At 42.6% G+C, this 24,244-nt stretch overlaps 4 protein-coding genes across 5 annotated transcripts; all 4 read right to left on the bottom strand.

The window, feature by feature from the left end:
• Positions 1-1,606: 1,606 nt before the first annotated feature.
• ccz1 (CCZ1 homolog, vacuolar protein trafficking and biogenesis associated) lies at positions 1,607-9,942 on the bottom strand. 2 transcript variants are annotated; one of them, XM_067244572.1, is made up of 17 exons: positions 9,804-9,942; positions 9,175-9,250; positions 8,989-9,085; positions 8,422-8,519; positions 8,132-8,225; positions 7,833-7,913; positions 7,667-7,714; positions 7,344-7,427; positions 6,487-6,662; positions 5,640-5,721; positions 4,920-4,981; positions 3,920-4,031; positions 3,534-3,567; positions 3,236-3,353; positions 2,373-2,531; positions 1,953-2,080; positions 1,607-1,816 (listed from the first exon to the last, which is right to left on the bottom strand). In XM_067244572.1, exons 2-17 carry the CDS (start codon positions 9,186-9,188, stop codon positions 1,761-1,763), a joined length of 1,443 nt encoding a protein of 480 aa, XP_067100673.1. In that variant the 5' UTR covers positions 9,189-9,250; positions 9,804-9,942; the 3' UTR covers positions 1,607-1,760. The 2 variants fall into 2 exon arrangements, with proteins under 2 accessions (XP_067100673.1, XP_067100672.1); XM_067244571.1 differs by lacking the exon at positions 9,804-9,942 and adding an exon at positions 9,354-9,371.
• A 1,489-nt stretch (positions 9,943-11,431) lies between these two features.
• On the bottom strand, positions 11,432-14,104 carry pvalb9 (parvalbumin 9). Its single transcript, XM_067245066.1, has 4 exons — positions 14,044-14,104; positions 13,477-13,609; positions 12,420-12,529; positions 11,432-11,490 (listed from the first exon to the last, which is right to left on the bottom strand). Exons 1-4 carry the CDS (start codon positions 14,102-14,104, stop codon positions 11,465-11,467), a joined length of 330 nt encoding a protein of 109 aa, XP_067101167.1. The 3' UTR covers positions 11,432-11,464.
• Positions 14,105-16,792: 2,688 nt separating this feature from the next.
• On the bottom strand, positions 16,793-18,868 carry LOC136950310 (parvalbumin beta 3-like). The gene is made up of 5 exons (XM_067244570.1): positions 18,775-18,868; positions 18,118-18,184; positions 17,509-17,641; positions 17,240-17,349; positions 16,793-17,046 (listed from the first exon to the last, which is right to left on the bottom strand). The coding sequence occupies exons 2-5, from the start codon at positions 18,176-18,178 to the stop codon at positions 17,021-17,023; spliced, it is 330 nt and encodes a 109-aa protein (XP_067100671.1). The 5' UTR covers positions 18,179-18,184; positions 18,775-18,868; the 3' UTR covers positions 16,793-17,020.
• Positions 18,869-21,280: 2,412 nt separating this feature from the next.
• Positions 21,281-24,066, bottom strand: LOC136950309 (parvalbumin-2). The gene is made up of 5 exons (XM_067244569.1): positions 23,982-24,066; positions 23,214-23,285; positions 22,768-22,900; positions 21,925-22,034; positions 21,281-21,567 (listed from the first exon to the last, which is right to left on the bottom strand). The coding sequence occupies exons 2-5, from the start codon at positions 23,272-23,274 to the stop codon at positions 21,542-21,544; spliced, it is 330 nt and encodes a 109-aa protein (XP_067100670.1). The 5' UTR covers positions 23,275-23,285; positions 23,982-24,066; the 3' UTR covers positions 21,281-21,541.
• Between the last annotated feature and the right edge of the window lie 178 nt (positions 24,067-24,244).

The following is a 24,244-nucleotide window of genomic DNA, read 5'->3' as shown; positions in this document are numbered from 1 at the left end:
TAGTATTCTTTGCTGAAGCCATGAGGGTTTAGGTTGGTTGAGGGGCAGTTCTATGGGCGTACGTGAAGCCCTCTGTGACATGCTTGCGTGTAAAAAGGGCTATACAAATAACTTTGATTTTGATTTTTGATTTGAAGCCATGAGTGCACATTTCAGTGCCCAACAGGGATAGGGTCTTCGCTCTCAGATCTACATGTTGTATATGTGATATTTTCAGATGTCCAGAAGGAACAAGAGAACAATGATTTAGAAGAGGAGGTATCTGAAGAAAAAGATGGGGAATAATACAACCTAGAGCATGATGCAATAATACACCTCTACTTTAGTAAAGAAAACAGTTATGACAGGTCTGCTGTAATAAAAACTAATGGTCGTCCACTGATTAAATGCAGTCTTTCTGCACTCCGAAGAGGTAAAAACCCACATATTAACAAAGTTTGTGTATAATGACAGGTTGTTTCTTCATGCAAAATAGATTAGGGGTTTAACATTCAATTAAGCTGCTTTATTTGAGGGGTTTGGTGAAGGTGGGTCATTTTTTACCCTTAGGACAAGGAGTATACAGTGTTAAGACCGCTCAAGGGTTAATGTGATTCACGCAGGCTTATGTGCAGTCTTTTCAGGTTGATATGCATGTTTTGTGTGTGAAGGTGAGCTCCTCCAGTAGGTAGGTCAAACCAGTGTTTATGTGTGTCCTTTGGGTTTTGTTCACTTTGTACGTATATCATTTATAGTTTGATAGAAGAACTTACTATTCTAAATGTCATCGAATTCTCAACGAGTCACATTCTGCTATTCAAGGTCTATGCATGCTCTTCATGTTCCACCCATGCTCATTTCAAATGACGCCCTGTCGTGTCATCTCATCCAGAAGGACAACGGTGTGACAGTGTAGTCAGCAGCACACCACGCTACCAGGAGACAGCTACCAGGAGACAGCTACCAAGAGACAGCCACTGAGGTGAAAGAGCTGCTTCCTGACCCTGACTGGGGTCCATTTAGTGAAGTGACTTTGTTCCTTCTCCTGCTAAGGCAAAGAACATGAGATGAAAATGCAGCACAATACAATATGACATTGTTCACCCTCGTCCCCTCCCCAAAGAGCAATTAGGAAAAGTACAAAAGGTTCACAGGATTTTGTACGGTGGTTAATCTGTTTACTAATTGGATGCTGGTTCAATATCTGCTGTGACACAATAATTTCAAGCATGAAGGAAAATTATAATTTATTTAAAGTTAGGGGCTCCTTTTTTACAAACCATAACATTTTAGACCTGATTGAATTTGAATGAAAATACCATCAACAAAACCGAAAGAAAAAATGTTGTCTGTGTATGTAGATTTAAATTAACTTAGTGACAAAGACAGGGCATGTCCTATAAGAAAAGAACAGTATATAAACAAAGTCACAAAGAGCAAAACAACAGAGACCTTAAACATGACAAAATATGTACAAAAAAAGTACGTACATGTACAGTAAAAATTGAGATTTGACACCTAATTACAAAATCTAAATTACAATTCATTTAGGTTAAATAAAAATCTAAAGAATTACATGAAGTGAAAAGCTTTATTATTATTTTTTACAATGCAATTATTGCATTACACTGATGCTGTCATAATACCCTGCAATGCTGACAGTTTTAGTGTGATGAAACAGTCCTCGGCTATCTTTCTCTCCCCCTCTCTCTCTCTTTCTCTCCCTCCCCCTCTCTCGTTTGTTGCCAGTCTCTCTCTCCTTTGCTTGTCTCAGTTGTCCTTCAGTCCAAAAAGAAAATATTGTTGAACTGTGTTGCACAGAGCCTCTTAACTTCCTCTGTAAAGGGAGAAACATACATGAATTCAGTAACATGAAATGTAATGTTTAGATGAATTCTTCCTTCACAGATTGCCTGTTAAAACATTGAGAACATCTAAATCCCTGACTCATCCATTCTTCACCCAAGTCTCACCGTTCACTTCTATCAGGTTGGCGTTCTTCTGGTTAAGGATGACGTACAGCTCTCTCTGGTCAGACTTCTTCCCCACAACCCAGTAATCCGTCATGGCCTTCACAATGATCTCCTCATCCTCGTCCACCCTGAGGACATGCATGCAGAGGGAGCCATCAGACATGATGCCTAGCCACCACTGAGAGACACTGAATGGGATTATCGTGTGACTACCATCTCATGATTATCACAAAGGGCATTGAGCCCTTTTTTGACTGGGGATGTGCGACTTGGACAGGGGAAACAAGACCTTTTTGTTCCTTCAAAATCACAAGGGCCCAAATCAACTGTTTATAGAACATGGCATGGACAAATGTAACCCATCATCCGACATGAAACATTCAGCTTGGCTCCTTAAGTTTGCTCGGAGTGTGAACCTGCCTGGCAAAGTCACAGTTGATGTCGCCCAGGATCTTCATGAGGTCTGGATGGACAGAGGTGAGCGACACGCTGGCAGTCTTCCTCATGTGGATGGTGCTCTTCTCCGCCAGGTTCATGTGGTTAAAGTAGATGAACTTGAACTGGGGCTCCTTATCTGGCCTGCACACACACACGCACACACACACACACACAATCCAGAGGACAGAGTTTTAACCACACATAAATAATCGAGAAAGTGAAGGCAATCGTGTGTGTGCGCATTTCAACCCCCTCTCTAAAATGGCATCATGCATCTTCCCTAACCAGCTCCTCCCAGATCTGTCTATTCACAGAATGTTCCCTTGGGCATACCGGCCTGTATAACTTATTAACCACTACCGGTATTCTTACCGTACCTACAGTAGGGATCACTAAAGCTCTGGATTGTAAGTAAGGAGCTGACTTGGGTTACACTCAGATGTGTTTGGAGGGGGCAGAGTTCTCGGTGGGCCTGGAACACGCAGAGGTCTGTGCTAGGATTACCCTGAGCCTAAGGTAACTGATAGGGCTATCGGATGGCAGCAGTGTTCCTGGTGGACATGGTCCGTCGATATAGGACAGCGCCGCGCCGTTCTAAGGGAGCTTCCAATGGCAGCTGGTCACAGAGGAGATGGAGAGGGCAAGGGAGAGGAGAGGGATAGAGAGGAGTCATAGATAATGCCTAAAACCACAATAACCTTCTGTCTGACTGATTAAGACCATGCTATCAGGCTGTAGTAATCTAACCCTGGCTCGGAAACCTTTCCAGGTTTGCATACACGGGCTTCGAGGGCTGTATCGGGTCTATGATGAGCGTGACTGGAGTGTAGAGATTAGAACCTGACCCTGATATCCTGCGGTTGACGTTGAACTGTTCACAAATGTCCGAAGCCAGTAGGGTGAGCTGGGGACCCACGAGCCCATCCAGCTGCTCACAGAAGTCCCTGGTCAGCTCAACAGAGGCTGGGGACGCAGAACACACCAACACAGTCACTTTACAAGTACAGGATGTTCGAGCACATGGCATCTACAACCCAGCCAAAGTTGAAATTAGTGTCTGCCTAAAATATGTGTGTGTGTCAACATATTTAATATATTTGTCTCATGAAGTAAGACAGTTGAATTATATAACCGGACACTCACCGTTGATCATAAAACAAACTGCCGCACTCATGGCCTGTAAAAAAAAAGAGAACATCACTTCAGCATTTGTTAACCAGTACCCTTTACAGACGTTATATAACACATTTATATATCGTTCAATCAACATCCATCTCATTACCAATGGGAACGCGGATATCATTCAGCTACATATCTCAATAACAGACGGTTGTTTTGACTACCGCACTCACCCCCACCAACCAGAGATCAAATCTCGACAGATTATCTGACCGTCTGCCAAACAAATACCCTGCAGAGGGGACGACCTGTCCCACGGTTTTTTAAAAACATTAAAAAATAAAGCCTCTGTTGCAGTTTACGGTGATTACAACTCTGGATTCTCACGAACAGTCCTCGCCTCCCATCACCTTGTACACGATCAGGTGCAGCTCCTCGCAACTGTCTGCTGTGTTCACAAAGATTTTGGGAAATCGGAATTTGGCCTCTGGGTCTTTAAGGTTTGCAGGTCCTGTCAGAAACCTGTAGAGCAGGAGGGATAGAGATGAGATGGAAGAAAAATGAAGAAGAAAGAGGCAGCATTATGACATGAATGCTGAAGTTTCCCTCAAGTTTCCTCCCGGCCATGCCAAATGACGTTGTGTCCTTGGGCAAGGCACTTCACCCTACTTGCCTCTGGGGGAATGTCCCTGTACTTACTGTAAGTCTCTCTGGATAAGAGTGTCTGCTAAATGATTAAATGTAAATGTAAGTACAAGTTTAGCTGTTTCGGGTGTGAAGCTTGTACCTGTCAGGAAAGGTATAGTGTTTCGGGCAGATGGTGTTTCATTCCTGACCTTTGCACAAGTCATCCTTGTAAAACCCCACTCCGTGTAATGTGCTCCTCAGTGATGTGAAGTGGATCTGAGCACACTCTGAGACTAAGGTCATGTTCCACTCAAACTCAGGACAATAGAATCACTGTTGCTTTGGTCACAGATGCCAAAGATGCCTCTCTTAAGAAGTATTTGTGTACAGAACAAGCTTGTGTGCATGTTCACTGTTTAATGAACAGTTTTGACTCGACCCTCGAGACCTCAGCTAAGTAATCAGATTGTTCCACAGCCAGACAGTCTGTCAACAGGTCTCTTAGCCAGCCAGCTAACAAGCCAACCAATCCACAAACCAACATGCTAGTAAATAAACCAACCAATCATGAAGCCAAGCTGCAAGCCATTCAGCTGTACAACAAGGGTTCAAGGTTCAGGGGGTTCCCCCCAGTGAACAGTTTAGAATGCACAACTGTAAAGCTCATTACCATCAGTGGTCTAAGACCACAGTCATTGACAAACATGAATTGAAACTGGCCTAGCTCTTTTGACATGAGTGTTAGGAGGAGGGAGGGAGGGAGCAGGTCGTTTAAGATCTTACCTGCCATAGTGAAGCAGATTTCCTGCCACCTCAGGTCTGAGGGGAGAGTCCCTGCCAGCCAACTGCGAGACAGAGGGAGGGAGGGAAGGAGGGAGGGAACAGGAAAAAGGGATAGACGAGAGAAAAGTTATGCGTTAAATAACTAAACATTGAAAACCACATCTTATACCATACCAAACAGTTGGTCTCAAAGCATCCCTCTTCCATCTCTACCATGTCTCCATTCTTGGGATACACTGTGTTTCTGTGTCTTTGGAGTGTGGGACAGGGAGATGGTGTTACGCGTTCTGGCCTTCCAGAGGGAATGTGTCTATAGGCAATTCAGAAAAGTGATGTTGCTCACTTCTCTTCCTCCTCCCCCTTTCATCACACTGTTTCAACAATATATGATCCCTTCTCCCTTGCTCCCTGTCTTTATTAGCCCCCCCCCCCCCCCCCCCCCATTTCTCTTTTCCCCTGCATCCTTCCAACCCTCCCTTCGTTCGGATGGGTGCGTCTCCCACTTCTGGCTCCAAGTACCTAGGGAACAGTCAGGTGGTCCCTCGACACCCCCCCCCCCCCCACCCCTGCTCCATCACCTTGGTTTAAGGTGTCTGAGCAACGGTGATCAGGTCATTATAAATCCTATCACGAATCCCATCCACTCCCACCTCCATTTGAATATCTACTTCAGTAACGCGGTCCGTGTGTGTCTTCTCTCCGTCCCTTCCTCCCTCTCACCTCTGGTTCAGAGTGCCTGGGGAACAGGGATGTAGTCAGGTACTTGTACAGGATTCTCATGTCCTCCTGCTCCAGACCACTCCTGTGAACCAAGACCTCCGTCAAAACACTTTTTGTGGTGTGTGTGTGTTTCTTACAAGACCGTAGCCATGGAGTCAACATTGGGGGGAACACATTAAATGTTTTATGAAAATTTCGTACAGCGTGCGTGGTTGCCTGTCGAAGCATAGCACATTTATATTTTTATATCAATATATTGGGGGGGACATATTGACCAGATTTGAATATTGGGGCGGATCTCTCCCCCTCAATATGTATTATGATTACGGCCTTGGTTTCTTATATTACATCTCCCAATGCTATCAATCCAGCTCCATCCCCTTTTTTTGTTGCGTATCGCTGCTTACACACCAAGACCGATTGACACGCAAATTACACGGGCGGGAGACAGGTCAGGTCAAGTAATGCTGGGAATTACACAAAGAGGATTAATCTCTGTATTTAAAGACACCTCTTGTGTTAGATCGCCAAATCCGTCTCCACACACTCCTGTGCAGGATGCAAAAAAAGCACCTGGAGGCTATTATTACATACAAGAGTGTCTGGCAGCATGTTGGGAAGCCTGAAGAAAACCCTTCCTCCCCATTTCCATCCTCCCTCCCTCCATCTGTCCTTCCTCCCCTCTCCCTCCCTCTGTCCAGCTTCCTGGTGTCGGTTGTCAGTGCACACAACCGATCTAGAGGAGAACTGTGACTGATGAGCTGAGGCGAGGCATCTAATGTTGCACACCTAAACACACACCTAAACACACACCCACAAACGCACACAACTCCGAGCCGGTCCGTACCAGATGAGCTGGTCATTGTAGAGGAAGGCCGTATATTTGACAAGGCTGAGACTCTCCTCCACCCTGTTTACAAACGACTGGATTTTCAGGTAGGTCATCTTGTCCAGAGGGAAGAAGCTGATGCCCCCAAACACATCCAGGAGGTCACACGACTGCAGGTGCAGAGTCTGCAAATACTGGACATCCAGCAGAATTACACACACACACACACACACACACACACACACACACACACACACACACACACACACACACACACACACACACACACAGTGAGAAGAGGTGTTAGTTTTCCCTGTGCTAATGGTGCAGTTAAACACACCAGACAAAAGGCAGAAAGGACAGCTATAATCTCTTGAAACTCCGGAGTCACCAGACCGAGAGGTGACATTGAACCAGGGACACCTAAACCCTGGGATACCCTGATGGGCTCTACCTCTGCCTCTCATCCGGAGGAAGGGAGGTCCTTGTTAGCACTAACCCTGGGTATACATTATTTACACATGCCACCTGGGGCACTTGATTCAGTTGTCAGTAATGGATCAGACCTTGTTTGAGAAGGGGTTTGTGTTACCTAGTCCCCATGGTAACACATAGCCACAACAGGACACCAGTCTGGCAAAGCAAACAGGATTTAAGAATCCTTTTCCTATCCTTGACGTGACAGATCTCTCGACAAATTTAAAAACTTGTACTTGTTGTTAACTAAGCTTGGCTGTTGGATGTTCAGTGTGGATGTTCCTGGAGCCCTTAGACAATATTGACTGACAGGTTCCAGTTGGCTTCTCCATGACTGCTGTGTGTGCACGTTGTCTAGAAGCTTGATAAGACAAACAGATGTCCATGAACATGTTTACCCTGTAGAAGAACTTTTCAAGCTTCTGAATGAGTAGTTCCACCCCTCCAGCTTCCATCGCTCGGCCAAATGTGCCATTGAAGAGCTACACCGAGATGGAGAAAGAGAAAGAGAGCTAATCAGTTCATAGGTCTGAACCATGTGCCCCATCCAGTAAAGCACCAGTGCAGTTTATTAAACTGCAGACCCTACACCCCGGGTCTGGTAACTCCTCCTGCGTTCGATGTTGCATATTTATTTTGCACTCCATCATTAAAATCCAAGTCATCGCATTGAATCCATCAATGATGATTTAGGACAACAGAACTGCAATCTACAGCTCACCTTATACATGCTGTAGCACTGCCTTAACACAGCTCCATAAACAGTGTCCTGGGAAAGAAACGGAAGAATCAAAGCAAACAAAGCAAAAAAAACAAATCGACATGAAATGCTGCAGCATGCTAACGCCAGGCCTGTATTGGAGCAGAGTTGCCAAGGCCAGACCTACCAGTATCTCCTCTTCGTGGTATTCTATTGTGGGAGGCTTGCCATCTTTGCTGGGCTTCTCTACCATAGGGTTCCTCACCACCTGGAAACACAGACCCAACCAAGACATGGAGAAAGCCAAACATTAGCAGCATCCAGGATGCATCATTGTGAAAATTATGTCCAGTATCAACCTTGTTTGCAATACTATTTGTATAAGTGGAATGAAGAACCACCTCCAATCAAGTATCTCACAGGTGTATAGCTTCAGTTTAATATCCAAGAGATCAGACTTAATACTGGAATGCGTTATTGCCATACCATGACTATCCAGAAGCTGTCTTCTGCCTCAAAGAAAAACTGTCGGTTCTTCTGTGTATGTAGGGATTTGGCTGGCTTTGTGGGACAAAATGTTCTACCAAACACAAAGATAACAGAACAGAGAATTAGGAAAACCAGTAGTAAAAAATGCTGACGTTCCGAATTGCATTCCCCAACGAATTTAAAGAAAAAATGAAACGATCAAAGAAAAGACTGCTTTTCTTCTGTGAATCAATGAACTTGCGATGGAAATTAGGTGTTTACAGAATAGCTGAGCTAAAGAGATCTACCTAGTAAACTGTACAATGGCCTCACAAAGGCCTACGTTTCTTATCTTCTCATTCTTCTCCACCTCACTGGGATGGTAGAACAAGATCTTCTTCTCCTCCTAGACAAGGGGGAGAGAGAGCATCAGTGACAACCTGCTGCAGAACTTCCTTAGCAACAAAGTAAGAGCAATGGAAGGAAGCATGTCAGGTCCTTACACCACATCTACATTATAAGATCTGGGCTATGGTCCAGCGCAAGTGTACAGTTGGGGACGGAAAGACACACTTACCCCCTGATGCCTTTTTTTTTTATCTATATGAGGAAACTGTATGAATTGTTTACAAAAGGCTTGATGACAGTACATTACCCATGGAGAAAGCAAACCTGACAATGTAATTTAGACATTGAGAACATCAAATAATTATATCCGCAAAACAATACTTTCAGCAAACAGTTCATGTTTGCTTTGAAGCGTAGTTAGGCTATATGGCACACAATCCAGCCTCTATCCTATTCTAGACAGGCCTAGACCCAACCCCCTCCTATCCTAGAACAGGTCTCCTCCCTTCCCTGCCAACACAGCTTACCTCCCCCTCTCGTGGTCCAAATGTAGGGTTGTAGACGAAGAAGTTGAGTAAAGATGGGGTAAACTGTTTATCTTGCATTCCTGAAGCCATTCTGGGACTGAAAATGAAGCCACAATCTCAGCCTACCTACAGGGGCCAGTCTGACAATGTCAAATCATCCAATCTCACAGAAGAAAGACAACACACCTGATCATCAGCATTAGTGTAATTGCCGTCTGCACGTTGCTTGTTCCAAAAAGAGCTTGGTGAGCATGCCTTGAGTCTGCAGACAATAGGAAGGAACATAGAAACAGAAATGTAGAATACTATTTACTATCAGACTACACTACGAGCATCCAGTAGCTGGAACTTTACTAGTTATTTACCGTTCATAGAAAGGTGGGATTTCTCGTATGTCAGAATGCACGTTTGGGTGTAAAGCACCGAGTGAAATGTGGAAACTTTAGCTTCAGCAAGTGAATGGAACTCCGTGTAAAACAAACGAAGTTATCAAGCTGGGCCGACTCTTCACCTAGCACTAACGTAAGCTATTAAGCAACCGGAGGATATGCTTTGTAACAGTGGAACGAGAATCAACTCATTTGGCCAGGGAAATAACAAGCCATGTGGGCCACGTAAAGCTAACAATAACAAAGCAATGTAGTTGGTACGCGACTGGCCGACGGCGGTGAATTTATACTAGTACTAGCTAAATGCTATGGAGTACACCGGTTCAGCCAAAACAGTCCACCAGCATTGCTGAACTTGTGTTTGACCAGTGAGACGCACTCCCACAAACAGTTCGTGACAGTTTCTGACAAAAGACTGCTACTTACCGTATGATGTATTAAGTACACATCTGGACTTCTATTTATTTTTTTATCACAAAAGAAAGAGAAAGTTGTGTTTCCGAGATTAATGGTGTAAGCCGTACAAAGCTACTTCCTGATTTTGACAGCATCGCTTGTGTTTCACTCATCCTAGCTCGGGTGGATATGGGCGGTGTGTAGTTCCGTTGGGGAATGTTTTCGTTGGATTGCCTTGACAAGAGGTTGGTTTTATGATGCGTATTGTGTCGTGTAAATTTATGAAAAGTAAGAGTAGAAGATAAAAGGCTCACGAGGCATCACACAACTATTTCTTGTCTTGACGTTCTTTAATTTACCGTAACTGAGAAGCTGAGCCTGACTGATACATTTAATTAAACGCCTAAAATGCATTAAATAGTTTTACGCTGCTGATTTTACACTTAAGGAACTAACACTGACCACAGATGATGTGGTATCAGATTGAGCTATCTTCCCTTGGACATGCAATCCACCTTGATTCAATCACCAGAAACCGGAGAGGTCTACTCTTAACAGTCAGAGTCAGAGAAGACCTGGATACTGTAACCGTACGGTTGTCTCCTCAATATTGCTTTAAATCTTTAACTCTGTCATTATATGGTCTATTTCGGAGAAAAGATTTGGGAGATGCCTATATTCTGAGCATGTGTATTATAGTTAACTGCATGTTTTTTAATGTTTGCAAACGATTTGTAAAATAACCACAAATATGTTTAATTTTCGGAGGGTGCTCTCAATTAAAGTTAAATCTCACATATATTTAATCCCTTCAATATTTTGCTAATGCTTTACAGTTGTTATAAAACTGTCAGATGTAACATTCTCTTAATCTGAAATCTTCCATGTTATTCATGTAATATGTCAACAGGCAGACAATCTCATTACCGTTATATTGTGCTCCATTCCATAAACACACACACCAACAAGCACAAACATACACACAATGTAGAGCAGGCACAAGGTGTCATTCAATCTGGCCCAGGAGAGAAACAGGTGCCATATACGGTCATGGTTTCACTTTTAACACAGAACAAACACACCTAATACTGATCTATAACAGAACTATCATTGTCATTTTAGACTGGATCATGTAGCTTACTTTTTCCAATGCTTGTACAGCGCATTGCACTCCAATACTATTTTGCTGAATTTTGTACACACTTTTGCTGGCTTCTGCTCTAAACTTGCGATCTATAACTTGTTGCATCATTCTCCACCATGTTGCATTCATATTAAATAAAGATGCAAAGACTGGATAAATCAGATATTTTGTGGAATCCTCTTTGTGGATTGTGCTCTGGGGCAAAAGTGTCACTTCAGGCATCATCACCTACTGTAAGAGAAACTCTACTTCAGTCTGACAACTTAGAACAAGAGTGGAGGTTAAGTTAAAACAAGTTTATTAATTTAATTTATCAGGGTGGTTGTGGGGAGGAAACAAAGGAGGGAGCAACACAGTGACACAGTCTCCTACAACACGACCAAAGGCAAATAAAAGTTTGACTTTTAATAGTGAAGAACTTGGTTCCAAGGACACAAAACTGCCAGGGCAGAGAGAGGGACCACATTGCAGTCCTGACACCAGACATAATGGTGGAATCTGGGGAGAGGGGAGGGTCTGGTTCCCTCTGTGGAGATTGTTAGGTCTCTCAGGACAGGACCATGGTCTGGAATTCTATAAGGGGAACAAACACAAATCAGTTCCAGTAGACAGATGATTCTAACCATTAGAGATCTAATGACAACCCCTTTACCTGCTACTCTCTATTGGCTAACCACTGGCCATGCATGCATACCTGTACGTGTGTAATTAATACATCCTGCAGAAACATGAAATACAAATGGACTCAAATTATCAGCACACTTAAGCATCATTCAAAACTCCTTACTTACAAAACCTTGTTTGCTGTTTGTTTTAGCCTTCAATAGTAGCCAATGCCAACCAGTAAGCCAATGCCCCCCAACCAAGAGTTTTTTGAGGAGAGATTGGAGGTTTAGGCTTATCAGCTTCCAGCAGCAGTATCTGGAGGGAAGACCTATAGATATTCTTTGCCTTGCCAAGGAAACCAGTTCTATATAATCTCATTAGGCTCATTTAGTTGATATTCCATTATGTCACCCATTTTAAAGCATTTTAAAAACTCTCTTCAGCTCTGAATCAGACTCTCTGTCTCTCCTTTATACACACGTCTGTCCCAGTGCCTCCTCACCAACCTCCTCCACATAAAACTAATCCCTGCCTAATCTGACCCCACAAACAGCACTCAGCCATTTATCTATGTTGACAGTTACATCTGTAGAGAGTACAGTATGTTCAAGTACAGCACTTGTGGAATAAACATTCAAAGATCTTGACTTTGAAACTAGTTGTGAAAAATAAGGAATCAGTAATTAAAGCTGTGTCACATCAACAAATTAGAAGGGATTTGATTGTGGGTATGCAATATTCTCCCTACTGGGAAAAATCAATGTACTGTTCAACATCTGAAGAACAGTCATCTTACATGATTCAGAGATCTCAAACAGAGGTAGAAAAGAGGGGGGAAGAAAGGTGAGTGAGAGACAGAGACAGAGAGAGAGAGAGAGAGAGAGAGAGAGACTGACCCTCTGCTCCGATCATGCCATCATTGTCATCATCAGCCACCGACAGGAGAGACTTGGTCTCCTTCTCAGTCAGGGTCCTTGCCCCTGGCACGAACCGCTGAAGGAAGAACCTGAACACACACACACACACACACACACACACACACACACACACACACACACACACACACACACACACACAGGAGAGACGAATAAGAGAAAGATCAACAAATCTAAATGAGGGTAACGTTCACGCTGAATGCTCCAGTACAGTGTGTTCAGCAGCCCATCCTCTGGGGAGGGGTCAGGGACAGACAACAAACACACACATGACCTCACGCAGTAAAGCCAAGGTGATCTTTCTCTCATCCTACACTTCTCTCATCCTACACTTATGCTAAAACTACATGATGCAGAGGGATTATGTAACAAAAACATCAGAAAGATTCTCTATCCATGGATTACATTGGGAGCAGGGAGCATGCTTAAAGGGACTCTGTTCTCCCCTTTCTGACGGGGAGCGATCTCTTCGAAGTACGGCAACATTGGGCACGCATGCTGCTGCGTTACTAGGACAGAGGGTGGGAGAGGAGAGAATTCAGGAGGGAGAGTTCCTGAACTAGAGAGGGTGGATGACAGATCAAATGCACACAGAGAGACAGTCCGTGGGACCTTTGCTCCAGTGATGAAGCTGAAGACCATGAAGTTAACGTCACTCACAGCCTCCCCGAAGGGCCATCCTGAAGCAACAGAGGAAACAGATGAGAACGGGGTGGGGGCTGGGTCAAGGTGGGGGAGGGGGGCAGACTACCAGAGCTGTTTTGACAGCACAGTGTCACATTATTCTTAGAAATATGAGCGCATACTACTTAGAAGAGGTCAGCAAACATGATTGTATGCTGCTAGTGGTGGTCGTATTCCCTTGGGCATCCCTGAAGGACTACATTCATGCATCCATTAATCCATGATGCATCCTTTCATTCATCCTTTGGTTTACCCATCCATCTGTCTGTCTTTTGATCCATCAGTCCATCTCTTCGTGCAACATCGGACTAAAAGGAGGATTCTGAACTCTTACTTTAGCTCCGCCTCTTCAATAAAGCCACTGTTGTCGTCATCCAGGATGAGGAAGACATCTTTGACTTCCTTTGGGGACTTGGAGCTCAGACCACACAACTGGAAGAACTTCTTATAGCAGAATGAGTCTGGAGCTGGGCCACATATACACACACAAACACACACACACACAAAGAGGTTAGGGTTCACAAGTGGAGTAAGGTCAGTAGCTAAGAAGCATTGGCTGCAGTCCAAACTGATTTCTATACTTGTCACTAACGCTACACACACGCGCACACACACCTACACACACGCACACACACACATGCACGCACACATCAGCATGCATGTACACCAGACCTTCTAGAATGCAGTAGTTCTGACACTTTCATATTCTTACGGTATGAATGTCTGGATAATTGGAGAATCTATACTTTCTTTCTCTCTCTTCCTCTGTTGCTCTATTTCTCAACACTTCTCATTTCGCTCTCGCGCTCTCTCTCTCTCTCTCTCTCTCTCTCTCTCTCTGTCTCTGCTCGCCAGAGGGATGTACAGTATCTCAGAGAGCTTGGCCAGAGGAGAGACCTACCTTGGCAGTCCTTAACTGCATTCTCAACAGCCTCCATTGAGAGGATAGAACTGAGTGACATATTAATCCTGAAGGACAGAGAAACAACATGTTAAATTACCCCCCCACACACACACATACACACACACACACACACACACACACACACACACACAACCACACACATGCAGACCCCCCCCCCCACACACACACACACACACACACACACACACACACACACACACAGAGGACAGCAGGGTCAGTATGTTATTTCTAACTGCTTCTAAAGTTCATATGAACTTTGGTGTATATGCACCTCCTCTGAAATCTGTATTGTAATTGGAAACGTAATTGCATTACAGATCACAAGAATATGTACGATTTTTTTATGCGTTATCTATTGGTCTTTAAAACTACATTACCCGAATTGAAGAGTAATGATTTTTGTCCCTGACAGTATCAAGAATATTCAGAAATCTTCAGCTACTATTATTCTTTCTCGACAACGATTAATGTGGTGATGTTGAATCGGGAAGATGATGTTATCCCAGTCTGCTTTGGGTTCAGCTGTTCTCTCGCTATTTATCAAATCTATCCTCTGAGAAATATATTGAGCCCCATTCATCGGCAGGAACTATCAATAAACACATTTTAAAAAAACTACCCAGCAGGTATAAGTGACAGCCAGCCGGGACAAATGTGGCCGTACCGGCGCACCTGCCGCACACTACCAGCGCATCTCTGTACATCACCTAAAAGACCTCCATAACTCCACTCACCGCTCTGAAGTTTTCAATTCGTCGAGGTCCAAGGCGGAGGAAGTAAGACTTTTTAGTGACCAGTGACAGCCGATGACCACTTATATTGACAAGGATCCAACAACGAGCGATGCTTGAGTTACCTGTCCCTGTATCAAATTCTCAAAGCCAGGTCCTTCTTGAATTCCTTACCTAACTAATTAACCGTTACTATTTATATCCGCTGGGCTGACAGTATGGAGATTGGGCACCTGAACCGCCCTTTTTTGTAATGCTGGCATATAAGTGTTTAACGAATCTCTCTCTCTCTCTCTCTCTCTCTCTCTCTCTCTCTCTCTCTCTCTCTCTCTCTCTCTCTCTCTCTCTCTCTCTCTCTCTCTCTCTCTCTCTCTGCCTCTATCTGTGTTTTTCCCTATCTTTCTAGTTTTCTTTCAAAACAAACACACACACACACACAACATGATTAAGTCGCTTATTCAAACATATTTGTTAAATAAATACATTTATTTTTAGAAAGATTGGAATTGTAAATTATACAAGGCCTTTATTGCGATGTACCAGATTATTGGAGCGGTAAATTCAGCAAAAAGCAAATGCTTTATGGAGATATAAACGGATTAAATGCATGTTTAGCATTTAATTCCAAATTCAAATTCCTTTATCCATTATTCCATCAGAAAGCTACATCGAGCAGATGGAGGCTGATAATCTTCCACTTGTCTAATGTGCAGCACCAGACAGATATTGCACTGTCTGCACATCATGGTTCATCATGTAATATATCTCATCTCACCTCCACAGCATACAACTCCAACTACTTCTGTTTCTTGTGAACAGTCTACTGTATCTAGTCAAACAATAGATGATTGTTTGAATAGGTAATATTACCTGAACCCATGAAATTATATTGTATTTAACCTTAAAATCATCATAAAGGGCATATTTGCATGATACAGTAAAACTGTCTATCCTGGACTTTGTACCTTTGAGTGATTTTGATGTGAGCTAAATGCATCTCTGATGGCTGGAGAAAAATTCTGAGAAACCCAGCAGATGTTGCTTGTTAGTTATACAAACAGGAAGTTGTGTGTCAGTTCACGCACATACACAAACAACAAACAATTGTATTCACAATCACACACACACACCTAATCTCCCTTACTCAACAAATAACATCAACCCAAACCACATATGCTGGCTAGCACTGTTCCTCAGGTGAATATACCTGGTCACCAAGGTGACTTACTTTGCATAGCAGGTGGGTTTCAAAACATCTGACATGTACACACAAACACACACACGCTTACACATACACACTCATGTATACATCCACACACACACAGACACACACACACACACACACGCACACACACACACACACACACACACACACAACATGCAGCATCTCTGATGACTCCAGTCAGCACTCAGAGAGGCAGGTAATTTTTGGGTAATGAGCATCAAGGGAATCCATCTCATTATTCTAGACCCCTATCCACTTTATGTCCCTTCTATCCCCCCACAGCCCAAAGACCCATACACACATACCTACAAACTGAGCATTTGTTTGTGTCCTTATTCTGAAAGTGCTTTTTTGGCAGTGGGTGCATTTGAGATTGTTTGTATTTACATTTAAGGATAAATATAAATATAGTATTTACAATATATTGACTGTATCAACTATTTGAGATCGGTTAAAGTTGCATGGTTGGTGAGTTGTTTTTATTTCAATGGTTGGTGGCAAAACCAACCCTGGTTTAACTCCCTCTGGTGGGCAACATGTCGTTCCTGCATTTTACTTTTTCATTTCTTTTTGTGCATTTCCTTTTCCTGACCACCTTCATAGCTGGAGCTTTGTTCACTGTGAGGATGGAGCATTTACTTTAACTACTTAATTGCAGCAGCCCTGTTAACTGACAGCCATCAGCTTCACATTCAAACTAGCCCTAGGTCACCATCTAGTGATATTAGGATGTAATTGCAGCATCAGGAATGAAAAGACAGAGACATACTACTGAAAAAGAAAGTTTATTCTTTTCTTATCATCCGTCCATATCCAGAAAAGTGCATAATTGATCTGAAAATATCAGCAAAACTCATGGAACTAGGACAGAGGAGTGACACAGCCATAGGTTTAAATTAATCACCGTGACAGGAAGGCATTCTGTGGACAAGGCAAAGGACATGTGTATAAAAGTGTTGATTTGAAGAGAGAGGGGCTGGGATCAGGAAGTTCATATTTATGACTTGACCAGGGCAGCAAACTCTGTAAAAGACACAGACAGATGTAATTCAAGAGAATGAACCTATTCTGAATTTAAATGTTCCTACTCGCAATCCTGAGAAGACTAGACTCAAATGATCAGCTTGTGCAATACAGTAGGGTTAAGCAAGTAAAGATATTTAGCATATCTTTATCACCATATCTCAATGTCATTGATTGATGAATATCTACTCACCGTCCAATCCGATCATGCCGTCACCATCAGCGTCTCCGGCCTTGAGGAAAGCCTTGGTCTCGGCATCTGTCAGGGCTCTGGCTCCAGCAGAGAACACCTGCAGGAACAGCCTGGATGGATACCAAACCAGACAGGAAGGTCAGTGAGGGTTCACAGTATGGTTGAGGTGGCTTGAGCGGGATGTTCTTTTTGCTTAATCAAGACATCAAGAAAGAGTAATGTATGCTGCATGCTCTGAGACTGTAAAGTGTCTCATCTCAGACGCGTACTTGAGCTCCGCCTCCTCAATGAAGCCACTCTTGTCCTGGTCAATAACGAAGAAAGCCTTCTTCACCTCTTCAGTGGACTTGCCGGACAGGCCAACCTTGGCAAAGAAATCCTTGTACTTGAAGGAGTCAGCATCTGCGGAGAGAAAATAGAAAAGCAGCGTGTCATCATGGGAATCAAAAGTCAGCTTGACCATACTTTTAATAAGACTTGTCTTCTTGCACAAAACATTTTTGATGTTGGATTAACATTAACAAATAATTGTGCCAAGTGGCACCACACAGCTGTGCTAAAGTCATTTAAAGGACACTTGGTAAGGTACTAGTGCACAACGACCTTCAAGGAAAACCAAAAAGCATTTTTTGATTCCTGTAAGCCCAAGTAGCAGTATTTATGTAGCATTAAATGATTATGAGAAGTTGCCATTCACTTTCCATGTTTTAGTAAGACAAGTAAGAAGACAGACACAAAGTGAGAGAGAGGGTCAGAGATTGGGAATGAGAAAGTTGGAGGCAAGGCAAGGAAACGAGGGAGACAAAGATTTAGAAGAAACCAAAAGAAAAGAGAGACAAAGAGAAAAAAAGCGATGATATCCATCTATGATTGGTTACCTTTGCAGGCTGCGAGGGCTGCAGTGATGTCAGCGTCTTTCAGAACACCGGCGAATGCCATCGTTTGCTGTATGAGAGGAAGAGGGAGAAGAGAAAGAGTGAGAGAGGAAAAGAATGGAGAAAAGAAAAGGGAGAGTAGAAAAGACGAGGGAAAGAGAGAGAGAACAAGAGGGAGACTTCCAGTTAATTATGGTGTTAAGGTTATTCTAAAGTTCAAAGCCATGCATGAGATCTCTGAGTCCCGCCTTTTAATAGCTCATTCTAACATGATATGTTTGCCCTGCACTTTCTGAGTCTTGAGGTGAACCATTACATCACAGCAATAATTCTGAGTAGCGTTAACTTAATCATAACAGTTGTTAAACCGGACAGCCATGGATGCACTGTATTTCTGAGTCCTTCCGTCAGTCAGCCTCAAATTGGTGTATGTTCACACAAATGATCAGAAATTGTAGTCCACTTCTCAAAAGCCCAGACTTCCAGTGCACAATTCAGGAACTCCTGTGTTGTCATGAATTTGGTTCAATTCCTCCCATATGATTCCATGCTTAGTCCAAAGAAAAGAGCATTGAGTCTGAATCTGGTTCTGTTCCCATTGCAACGCTGGAAAGACTCGGAGAGCCTGTCAGAGGCTCGACTCTGCTGTAAATGACTCACCTCAGGTTTATCTCCAAGATAAGACTCGAGTGGATTCGCTAAGATGATTTCGTCAACTGCAGTGAAGCTGTGTCCGTAAGCCCCACGACCTTTTATACGTCCACTCACACGAAATCTGAAGCAGATGTAACAGACACCGCATGCAAAGCAGTTGGTTAAAATGTGTCCAGTAGTCAGACCCGATCTATTTATATGTACATAAATAAAGATGCTTAAAAGGTACGTGTAGGCCTTTGCAAAAGTGTTTAATATTCTATTGGGCTAATAATAATCTTACACGATGGGATGAAATAGGCACCATAGATTTGGACCGTGTGAACTGACCACTCACAACTTCAATCACTCACACGTTAATAGGCTATTTACAAACTTCCATTCTTTTTTTAAATACAATGTCAGTGTTTTTTTCTTGCAGAGGCAACATAGATTTCAGAAATGGTTGATTTTGTGCTTATAAATTTGACCGTATTTTTACAATAGGCTACTTCATTTCACAGTAAGTTGGCTTAGTTTGGCAAATGTTAAAAGTATTTTGCATGCGTAAAAATGTCGAATAAATTGATACGCATAGCCTAATTGCCATAAATAAATTGACTATGGTTGTTGCTATAGATTGCTGTTTTGCAATATTGAAAGAACTACAAAATCATTGTCAAATTAATGTATTTAGACAAAATTTGTGTGGACAATTTGAGCCTTGCTTTTGCATGCTAAACTAAGAATATGTAATTCTTGCCATCCTGAACAGACTAAACACAAGATAAGATCTGTTAGTTTTTTTGTCATATATGTTTTGTTCTGTCCCACCAAACCATGCAGCCATCAAGATGTGTGCTGGTGGTGGTGTTTTGGGTTGGTCAATGGTCAGACTGTTTTAATCTGAAAGACCATCGCTTAATGTTTGTTTAAGAACAGCTTGGTTTGTTACTCATTCAAACCTCCCCTCATTGTGGCTGAGAGGAGACTAGTAGAAAGTCAGGAAAGTACTGGAACAGGAAAGGCAATTCCTCCATCAGAACTTAATCATCCAAATACAAAACCCATCCTTTTGTTCTCTCCTTCATGTCTTCAGTAGTGCTTCTGTTTCGTTAACAGGTTATGTTATGAAATGCTGTACATTATATGTATTAGGGTATTCATATTTTGGTAGAATTTGCAGTGTATGCATATTCAGTGCTTGCGAATGTAGTTTATGTTTATAAGCCTATATGAATATCTATAATGAAAAAACGTTTTTGAGAATTAATATAGTTGGTTACTTTTCTGATTTGTATTTCATGCGGTTGTTTTGTCTGTAAGTGTCTGATCTGTTGATAGTTTGTGTGGACTCTGGGAAATGTAGTTTATATTCTGCATCAGATAATGAGGACCCTAATACAATCCTAATCCTCATGTCTGTCTGGAGGTCTGCAGGGAACCTCATCAGATGAAAAGAGGCAGTAGGGGGCAGTGTTGAGATGCACCTGTTGGTATTTGTAGTCTGCATCAGTAATAAACTTCCTTAAAACCACCTGAGTGCATACTGAACGTTGAATGCATTGTTGATGCATGTGCTTATTTACTTCATCAACACATATCCGACTGTGTGATGATGGTGAAAGCAACACCACCTTTTCAGACATAGCCAGCCCTGGTTCAGAGGCACACGCCTCTCATCTTGTGTCTGACTCCCAACTTCGTTATCTCCTCATTTGACCCTGGCCCCTTTGACCTCCTGAACCAGTTCATCCCCCACAGCACACAGGAAGTGGAAACTGAATGCCTTAAAGTTGGACCAGTTGTATTTGTGACATGATATCCTCCATCAGGACAGTCATAATATATGTTTCAGTCAAAATATTTCATGAGGTGCTAGGAGAGCCAGATTGCATCCAGAGGTGGTCACGTTAGGTCTGTAAACTCAGGAGACTCCGTGGACCATGTTAGGATTTCCACAAGATGCAGTGGTAGTATATATATTGCTGATTATATTCCACTTATGGCGTGTACATTACCAATGTGGTAGACAAGACATCTGGTTCTCAATCTAGATTTAGGGCCTCTCACTACCTTCTCTAACACAATTATAAATGTGTAAACCTCTTCTCATGTACATTGTGTATGGTCAATAAAGTTCTGTAATTGATCATACTGATCTTATTTCTTCACTTCAGTCTCACACCCCTCAAAATAGAACTGACCCATATTATATGTCGCTCTGCCTGTGGTTGTGGCCAGCTCACTGACAGGGGAGGTTGTTTATAAATGTGCCTCATTGACAAGACCCTTGTAACTAGGGAGCTCTGAAACTTGAATCTTGCTGCTAGGCCTCCTGCCCCTACCTCTACTCCTATGCCCTAAGCTCCTCCCCCTACCCATGCCTCAGCTCCAAGTCCTGGCTCACTCCTACCCCCTTAGGATTAGCATGGTCTTCTCAGTGTGTAGTATTGACTTATTTTGTGTCCTTTAAAAATGTTTTTCTTTCTTGCTGTGGTTAAGATGGGTTATTAAGACCAAGACAAAAGTATTTCCAAATGTGAATTTATTTCATTTTCAAAAAGTGCAATGGGGTTGATGGTAAGATTTTGCACACTGTCTGAATGTGAACATAAAACGTATTTACAAAACATGAATAGTAAACACGCTTTGGGGGTGTAGGGGTTACATCAGTCAAAACAGTCTGCGGCGAAATTCATAAATAAAATGAATATAAAAAAGATACAGCAGGCAAGGCCAGGACATCCTCAACAGCACAATGGTGGTTCATGACAAGAGGGCTGATGAGAGCTTATGCTTTCACCAGGGCAGCGAACTCTGTGGCCAGAAAGGGACAAGAAAGGGAATGTCACTATTTTGGGATCAAAAAGCTTTTTACCCATTATCATGTTCACATTTGACTGAATGGAGTTTTTAACTATTGCTTTGTTTCTCAATGGCTAGCACACTAAATGTATGGTACATTTGAGTTACCTAAACCATATTTTTTATACTAGACTGAACCAATACAACAATCAAAAAGTGCAAAAAGTCCAATATAAAACCTGTATTTACAGTCCTTCATATAAAAAAGGTAGATAGGCTTCAATAAGCTAGCAGGCCAAGCTGATGCAGACTCATGCTTGTGTAGGAAGGCAGAAGACTGGAAAGTGTTTGCTGTGATCGGGCACTTACCATCAACTCCGATCATGCCATCACCATCAGCATCTCCGGCTGCGAGGAAAGCCTTGGTCTCGGCATCTGTCAGGGCTCTGGCTCCAGCAGAGAACACCTGCAGGAACAGCCTGGAACACATGGGAGAACAGGTCAGGTAAGGAGGTGGAGTGAAGAGGCAGATATCCAAGGTAGTAAAGTAGAAGTCAGTACCTCAAAGTATTATCTTGGACTTAATTTATAGGTTTCTATTTGTAATAGGCCATATGGATCAAGTTCTGATTTCACTCAGAAATATTCCCAAAGAAAGTATACATTTATTTTCCTGTCAAAAGCATTTACAGTTTCAGAGTTCATAATTGTCCTTCATTAGTCCAGAGGGTAACACGGATGAATTTTCTCTCAAGGTTTGGATGGATCATCCAAATAGTAGTGTCATATGTGAGTTAAAGTAATGTTACTGAAGTGTCCATCAAGCAAATCACATAGTATATACAGATTTTAATGTCTCTTCTGTTGGTGTAAAGAACATGTAAAGAACATGAGACTACAGTAAAGAATGTTCTGTTGATATGGATTCTGTTAGTGTGGTAAAGCGTGGCCAGAGGAGGGTACATCACTTTACCCTAGAGCATCTATATGTTGAGAGTCATGTAGAGTGTAAAATATGTTTTTAGAATGTTAAGTATGTTTTGAGAATGTTACGTATGCTCCAAGAGCGTAAAGTATGTTTTAAGAGTGTAAGGGTGGTTCAAAGAGTGTTAAGCATCATATGAGAAGCCCCTCAGGTAAGTAGTGAGATTATAAAGTTTGCTATGAGACTAGTATAAAGTATGCTCTGAGAGTGTAAAGTATAAGGCTTACTTGAGCTCATCCTCCTCAATGAAGCCACTCTTGTCCTGGTCAATGACGAAGAAAGCCTTCTTCACATCATCAGAGGACTTGGCGGACAGGCCGACCGTGGCGAAGAACGCCTTGTACTTGAAGGAGTCAGCAGCTGAGACAGAGGATAGAGACCATGTTTCAAGCCTCAGCATCTCTGATTCAGCTCATTTAGTTCTTTTGAGGCCTTGCATTTCATCATGTAATAATAACAAATTGATTTCTTCAAATGTTCTGGTAAGGTTGTTGTGAAGACTAAGCTTTACGTCATCTTGACAAGTTAAGGTGGAGGATGGTACATGCTTTCAATCCCCCGTGCTCATTAGACCTCGAGACAGTTTCGATTTCTCCTGTCATTGAAATGAAAAGGTGTGCATTTGTAGGGATGTTGTGTTGCAGTGTTTGACCAGGGTGAAGCAGAAGCACACCTGCGCAATCCTTGAGTGCTGCTGCGACATCTGCGTCTTTAAGGATTCCAGCGAATGCCATTTTGATTAGTTCTAAGAGAAAGAGAGAAACACAGCCTTTTAACATGATTCACATTTTGAAAGAGGAGCTATTTAACATTCTATCGAAATCATAACATTACAACACAATCATTTCCGTCTGCATGAACCGATGCGTTTTTCCCATAACAAGTATTTGTTACAATTTCACGTGAATGATACATTTTGGTAATGTGGTAGCAGTCTGCATGGTGATATACTGAGGAGGCCTCAGCCTTGCTAGCTGAGACCCTTCCAATTCGCCCTTTGCCCTGCTCGCTGCAGTTACTACTTTGCAGCTCTAGGCTACACTTCACTTTTAAATGAGAACCACTCATCTTTCATTAAGGATGAACATATTTTAGTTTAATTCAGTGATACTAAAACTTCATGCTATTCAATTGTTCAAAGCATCCCCAGATGTTTTGAAAATACTCGGCCATTCAACTCTTGTTTAGATTCCAATGTTCCTTGGTAGGGCTGAGGTCCATTAGGCATTACACTTTGCCTCGCTTTGCAGTTCCATTTTGCTTTTAAACTCCAAATGAAATCCATATGTAAGTTTCCAATCTTCATTTAGTTTTTCAGTGTACTCCGTGGTGAAAAAAGAAAAGAAAATCTTCGCTTTGAGAAACTTCAAAGCGTGCAGCGCAAAATCTGTGTGAAATAGCCTCAGTCCAGTTGATGAGGATGGAGGTAACGTGAACTCACCTTGGGTGTACCGTAGTGGCTTGAGGAGGCTGCTGTGTATCTCAGTTGAGGGCCGGATGGAGCAAATGTCTCTCTACTCTCTCAATTTATACCCTCGGCGTACAAGGTGTAACATACACCCTTTGCTTAGGGTTCGTTTTTTAGAAAAATGTGTCTAGTGGTCAAATAGCGCTATTTTTATCCTCTCCACCACGGAAGCTGTCCTTGTGTGAAACGCAAGAGGGGCATTTTTGGGTGCCTCACTACCCTACTCATGGGTTGCA

This window comes from Osmerus mordax, chromosome 10 (genome assembly GCF_038355195.1).
Source record: "Osmerus mordax isolate fOsmMor3 chromosome 10, fOsmMor3.pri, whole genome shotgun sequence".
Taxonomy (NCBI): domain Eukaryota; kingdom Metazoa; phylum Chordata; class Actinopteri; order Osmeriformes; family Osmeridae; genus Osmerus; species Osmerus mordax.
The sequence above is the reverse complement of the archived record's forward strand: the minus strand, read 5'-3'. Positions and strand labels throughout refer to the sequence as shown.